At 32.7% G+C, this 7044-nt stretch overlaps 1 protein-coding gene across 1 annotated transcript; it reads right to left on the bottom strand.

Moving 5' to 3' along the window:
• Positions 1 to 5589: 5589 nt before the first annotated feature.
• On the bottom strand, positions 5590 to 6699 carry LOC306637626 (olfactory receptor 5K1-like; the record flags this gene model as incomplete). The annotated part of the gene is given in 2 exon segments (XM_079100419.1): positions 5590 to 5636; positions 5639 to 6699. Coding segments are annotated over 2 exon segments (906 nt in total). The 5' UTR covers positions 6498 to 6699.
• Positions 6700 to 7044: the final 345 nt, after the last annotated feature.

Here is a 7044-nt window from a genome sequence, read left to right as displayed (position 1 = left end):
TTTAGCTAGACTACTATTAAAAGGATCCAAATTATTAAATTCAAGATTGGACATTACTATTAATGTTTCAGAAAATATAGATGATAAAGTAATGAGAAATTAGATAAGCTCTGAAATGGATAAATTCACAGAAAAACAGTAATTACAAAAACTGATTCAAGCTGAAATAGAAAATGTGCATCTACCCATAAAAGGTAAAAGATAGTAGTACTTCTAATTTGACGAACTACCCAACAAAAGTGTCCAGGTCAATAGAGCTTCACCAATGGGTTCTACCAAAGATTTTTACAGTAAAAATTAATTCTTTGTAAACTATTTTTTAAAATGCAGAAAAAGTAACACATGTCATTTAATAAGACTCTTTTATATTACCTGATATCACAAGGAAAAAAGAAGAAACTTCATAACAATATATGTCATGGATATAGATTCAAAATTCTCGAAGATTCCTAGTCAATCAAATACTGCAATTATAAAAAAGACTACACAACTACTGAGATTGATTCCAGAAAGAAAAAAAAAAATGTTGTAAAGCTGTTTTTGAAACATGTTATAGTTTGGATGTGAGGTGTCCTCCAAAAGCTCTTTTGTGAGACAATGGGAGAAGGTTCAGAGGAGAAATGATTGGGTTATAAGAGTCTTAACCTGATCAGTGAATTAGTCCCCTGATAGGGATTAACTGAGTGGTAACTGAAGTGGCAGAGATGGTTGGAGGAGGTGGGAATTGGGGCTTGACTTTGGGGTACATATTTGTATCTGACGAGTGAAGATCTCTCTCTCTGCTCCTCAGACCATATGAGCTGCTTCCCTCTGCCACACTCTTCTGCCATGATGTTCTGTCTCACTTGAACCCCGAGGAATGAAGCCTGCAGTCCATGGATTGAGAGCTCTGAAACTGTAAGCCCTCACATAAACTCTACAAGCCACAGCAACGAGAAAACTGACTAAAACAAAACACAAAAAATAAAACATACCGTATCAATAGTCTACAGAACAAAAACCAAATGTCTATCTCAAAAGAGACAGAAAAAATATTTCAAGAAATACAACTTTCTGTAAAAAAAAAAAAAATCACTAAACCAATTAAGAATACGAGGGAAAACTTCTTAATATAATAAAACATGTATCTCAGAATGAAAAGCATGTATGCTTTACCATATAGGGTAAATCCCACAACTAACATTATGTCAATGGTCAAAGACTGAAAGCTTTTCTACTAAGGTCAGGAAGATAAACATGTCTGTTCTTGCAACGTCCCATTGACAACAGAACTTTATACACAATACTAAACAAGTTCTCAGAATTTTGCAAGATCACCAAAACCAAGGAACATCTAAGAACCTGCATAGCCAAGAGGAACCTGGAGAAACAAGAAGACTAAATACAAAGTGGTGTCATAAATGGGATGATGGAAGAGAAGAAAACTAGCTATAAACTATGGAAATCTGAGTAAAATATGAACTTTGGTACGCAACAGTGCATCAACATTGGCCTATTTAATTATTCTGAATGTTCCATAAAAATGTAAGACATTGGTGACATGGAGAAATGAGTGTGTAACATATCAGAACACTCTTTACTAGCTTCATACATTTTTATAAACCTAAAATGTTTCTAAAATATGCTTAAAATTATTAAAACATAAAGACTTTGAGGTAAATCTCTTTTCAGAAAGAAGACAGATTAATGGGGGAAAATCTCCAGTTTTCTATCTTTAAATGTAATATTTAATCCAAGCAAAGAGTGTTAATGAATAGTATCCTCACTGATGAAACATTTTAAGCAAGAGGAATCCACACAGTATTAACATATCACCCTTCAGTTTAGATTTTAATTAACCAGGAAACAAATTGTGTTTATTATGGAAATATCTGAAAACTACCAAACCAGTTAGGAAAATGTAGTATGCCTATTATCACTGCAGATATTTAACTTGAATCTAATCAAGAGGAAACATCAGAAAATACAGAGTTTGGATATTTTACAAGACAAGGAAAGGCATATATTTATGTATATATGTAGTAAATATGTAAATATTTTTTATATGTGGATATGGATTATTTGTATAAATACACATTATGGTGTAAAAATTTTCACACATTAAATAAACTCAGTGTAAAGATCTTAACCCACTCTTATTCACAATTTCTGAATCAGGCAACCCTCAGAAGCATAATTAATTCAAAGAACTTTTGAGCTGCAATGTGGTCAAACATTTATGAACAGAACACAGCAGTGTCATGTAGAGACTGCTTAATTGGGTACATATCAGTGTTTTGCCATAGTTTAATCATCTAGACTCTTTTGACTGACAGAAGCCCCACCGCTGTAATTGACTAACACTCAGCTATTGGTTATGAGAGCATACTCCTAAGTCAGGCTTTTGTTTGACTTGATTTCAATACCAAGTTAGGTTGCAGTTAATTACCTAAGAACATACTTGCAGAGGCACCTCAGATCTAAATTTAATTCAAATCAACAGTATTATGAGTATAAATATGTATAAGTACATGCAATGTATATAATATTTACATGTATATATTGATAATAGGAACATATACAATATGTGCATGTATATATGTATTTTATATATATGCATATAACATTTTGATATAGACCAATATAAATTTCTTAATTCATTTTGTAAATAGCTAAAAATAAAATGAGTAGTATCGTATTATTCTGCTGAATTTTCTGTTATTTTGAGAGTTTTCAAAACAAATTTGGGAGCAAAACTGTGATTAATCCACTTTGCTCTTGAATTTCTGCCCACTTCACAACTTAGATTCCTTTATAAAATTTATTTTTGATTAGTGCATTATAGTTATACATAATCGTGGAATTTGTTTTGACATTTTCATAAATGCATATGACATAAGTTGCTTAATTTCAATGCACATTTTTATTAGTTTTCCTGCTCCTTCTTCCCCTGATTCCCTTCCTCTACTTTGTTTTCCTTCTATTACTTAATCAAATTGTTGCGTTATATTTAAAAGCAGAATTCTTTGTGATATATTCATAATGCACATAGCGTAGTTGGACTGTTTTATTCTGCAGTTCCTCCACATTTTCATCCCCTGCCATCCCCTTTCCCTACTTCATTCCTATTTTCATGAGATCTTCCCTCTAAAAATTTTATATTTTCTCTAGTTTCTAAATATGGGAGGGACCATCCACCTTCGATTTCCTGTTTATGATTTATTTCACTAAGCTGGATATTCTTCAGTTTCATTCATTTACAAATACATGACATTATTTCATTCGATTTTATGGCTGAGTAAAACTTCAGTGTGTGTGTGTGTATGTGTGTGTGTGTGTGTGTGTGTGTGTGTGTGTTTGTGTGTGTGTGTGTATATATGACACATTTTCTTTTCCATTCATGTATTAAGGGACATCTAGGTTGGGTTCATAATTGTCTATTGTGAATTACACTACTGTAAACATTGATATGCATGTATTATTATAATATGCTGATGTTAGTTTTTTTTGGATAACTAATGAATGGGATAGTTGGATCATATGGTGGATCCGTTCCTATTCTTCTGAGGAATCTCCATATTGTTTTCCAAAGTGTTTGTACTAATTTTCAGTCCCTCCAATAATGTATGAGTGTAACTTTTCTCTTACATCCTTGCCAACATTTATTGTTATTTGTTTTCACTGGAGTGAGAAGAAATCTCAACGTATTTTTGACATTTATTTTCTTGATTACCAAGGACAACTCAGAATCTTAAAAATTTCTCACTTTTTTATATTTAGTTTATGTAAATTTATAGCATACCTTAATGGTTACAACCATGGATTCTGGATTTGATTCCTGAGCTATACCATTATATTTCTATGGTTAAATAAGGAAATCTCTCTGCCCTTCAACTTTTTATTTTGGGGTTACTAAAATTGAAAAATAAAAGAGTAAAAGACTTAATAAATGCACTGAATAGTGAAGTGGATACACTAAAAAGGTATTTGTTAACTAAGAGAATGTGCCAGAATTCATTTGAGCATTAAGGGATACATTTAAGAGATAGGAAAGAGACATAGTTGTTACAACTAGCATTTAATCTGTTGCAAGCAGAACCTTTTCAAACAAATCTTAAACAGTAAGAAGATCTATTGGATTATATGACTGTAAGAGATGATTTAGTCCATACATTTTGATTTGTCTTCCATGGATTCACTCAATTCAGTCCTTTTTTGAGAGTTGACTATGATCATGGACTGATTTTCTTTTTGATGACTAAATAAAAGTGGGCTGTAATGGTTTTTACACCCATTCATTTAGAGAGAGCAAGATGAATATTTTGGTATGTGTGTGTGTGTGTGTGTGTGTGTGTGTGTGTCCCAGGTATCTGGGACTCAGGGTCGTTGAGGATTAGTGATGGGTGGTGCTGAAATACACATCAGAAACCATGATGCTACTAGAAAAGGGAAAGAAAATCAACGGATATAATTCTGAGAACTGAAAATTACCATTAAAGTATAATGGGTATAATATCTATCCAATTCAGAGCTTCTCAAATTTTTTGGTCTCCAGATTCTTTTACACCTGTGAAACATATTTCAGACCCTAAGAGACTTTGCAAATGTTGATAATATCTGTTGGTGCTTATCAGAGAGTAAACAGAAAAGCTAAAAACATATCAGTTAAAATTATAAAAATTAAATCAATTTTATTCTAACACAGGTACATCAAAAACATTTTGAAAGAAATATTTACTGAATACCCAAATATTTCAGGCACAGTTTCAGTATGGGAAATATAAAATAATATGTGACATGGTTGATACAAAGAAGGAAGAACTTTTTATTTTGAGGTTATTAAAATTTGGGTTATTAAAATCTGGGAGAAAAAAATCTTGCTTAATTGACATGTTAATTATAGTCTTATGTATGTTGCATATATAAACAGAAGTCCTTGAAAAGTAAAAATCTTGTGTTTTTCATTATGAATAGCTTTGTTATAAAATACAAATTGACAAGCCACTGTACATAGGTACTTTTGATTTCAGAGAGTTTGAGAGTAAAAATGACTGAAACTAAAAATGAAAACATTCTTTAATTGGAGGAAATTACCTCTGCGCACACATTCAAACATAATTTGAAGCAAATTCAAATATCGTTGCATAAACAAATATTAGTATCTGAGATCTTGGAAGGGGCCCAAAATTATAAGATTTGTTTTGGGATTCAAGGAATTTGCAAAAAGTACTAAATAGGAGCGCCCTTTACACATGGTGACGGTTCTTTCTTGTACTTTGGATTTGTCAAAAACTGGGATGAATTTCACATTGACAATTAGGCAATATCATTTAGTTCATATGTAATGGAATGAAGTACCTTATATTTTGAAGTACCCTTTAGCAGAACCTCTACTTTCTAGGTTAATTTGACAGCAATATTATCATGTTTTCAGAACTTAATACCTGCAACAGGTATTTTCCACTTTCTCAGTATCTATAGATTAAGAAAGAGCTATTATCAAGGTGAAATCAATTTTTCAAGTGAGATGTTATTTGCTTCAGAATGTTTCAAAATTCCTTCTTTATCACAATTCTTTTGATAACATGTATTACTTCCTTATTTCTTAGACTATAAATGAAAGGGTTTAACAGGGGAATGACTAGAGTATAAAAAACAGCAACAGGTATATCTTTATTGCCCTCATTAAATGAATTTGGCCGAATATACATGAAGAGCAGAGAACCATAGAATATTGACACAGAGAGGAAATGGGATGCACAAGTGGATAGAGCTTTTCCTCTTCCTTTTTCAGATTTCATTGTGAATATAGTGAAAAGAATATAGAAATAAGAGATTAGCACTATAGTAATAGTAAATATTTGAATAAAACCCGACAAAATAAGTACCATCAATTCATTGATATAGGGATCAATACAGGAGAGTCTGTATAAAGGAAGGACATCACAAAAGAAGTGATTGATTTGATGAGACCCACAGAAAACTAACCTAAAGAGAAGCCCTACATGAATCATGGGATGCAGGTTTCCAGCTATGTAGGCTGCTGTGGTCATCTGAATGCAGAGTTTCTTTGACATCATGGTGTGGTACTGCAGTGGTCTGCATATGGCCACATAGCGGTCATAGGCCATTGCTGCCAGAAGAAAGCAGTCTACAGTTTCAGCAAAACAGAAAAAATAGAATTGTGTTATACATTCATAGAGAGAAATCCTTCTGTCCTCAGAAAAGAAGTTCTCTAACATCTTGGGAGTGATGGCACAGGGACAGCAGGAGTCCATGAGAGCCAGGTTGCCCAGGAAGATGTACATTGGTGTGTGAAGTCGGCGCTCCATGCAAATCAAGGCCACCAAACCTAGATTCCCCACCATGGTGACCAGATAGATGGCAGAGAACACCACAAACAGAAGGGCCTTCAGGTCTGGTTGATCTGTAAACCCCATGAGAATGAATTCTGTTGTTAAGGTGTAATTGTCCTCAGTCATCTCTAGCTTTTCTGTTGGGAGAGAAATTGTGTACATATAATGTTCTAATTGGGAGTATAGAATTTTCCACTACTTTTTTCTTTTTTCATAACAGAGGGGTTTCTTCTTCCAGCACCCTGTGTGCTCTCAAGATTACCACTACAATTATTATGAGGAGTCATTCATTTGGTGAAGGTGTCAGCAGCTATGACCTTAAGAAACAACTTTTAACATTCACAAAGACATTTTGATAATACCTTGTATGCATTTATGCAATTACAACATAAAATGTGGATATAATAATTGGATGATTATACATAAGTATTTATAATGTCAGTGTTTAAGATCCTCTAAATTAATTAAAAACAATTTACCTATTAATGTGCATTTTTTATTATGAACAACATGTTTTTATAAATCATTTTACAGGATTCAATATTTTTAAAAAGTCACATTTCAGACATGCTAACTTTATATCTTAGAGATTGTAGAACTATCACTAAAGATGATGGAGGTGACTATTCATTTTTAAAGTGAATTACTTGAAACATGAAAGCAATAACTCTCCATACTCCCGTCTTTCATCCCTTCCCTGGTATCACAG

This window comes from Sciurus vulgaris (genome assembly GCF_902686455.1).
Source record: "Sciurus vulgaris genome assembly, chromosome: 10".
Lineage (NCBI taxonomy): Eukaryota > Metazoa > Chordata > Mammalia > Rodentia > Sciuridae > Sciurus > Sciurus vulgaris.
This window is presented reverse-complemented; position numbering and strand designations above follow the sequence as displayed.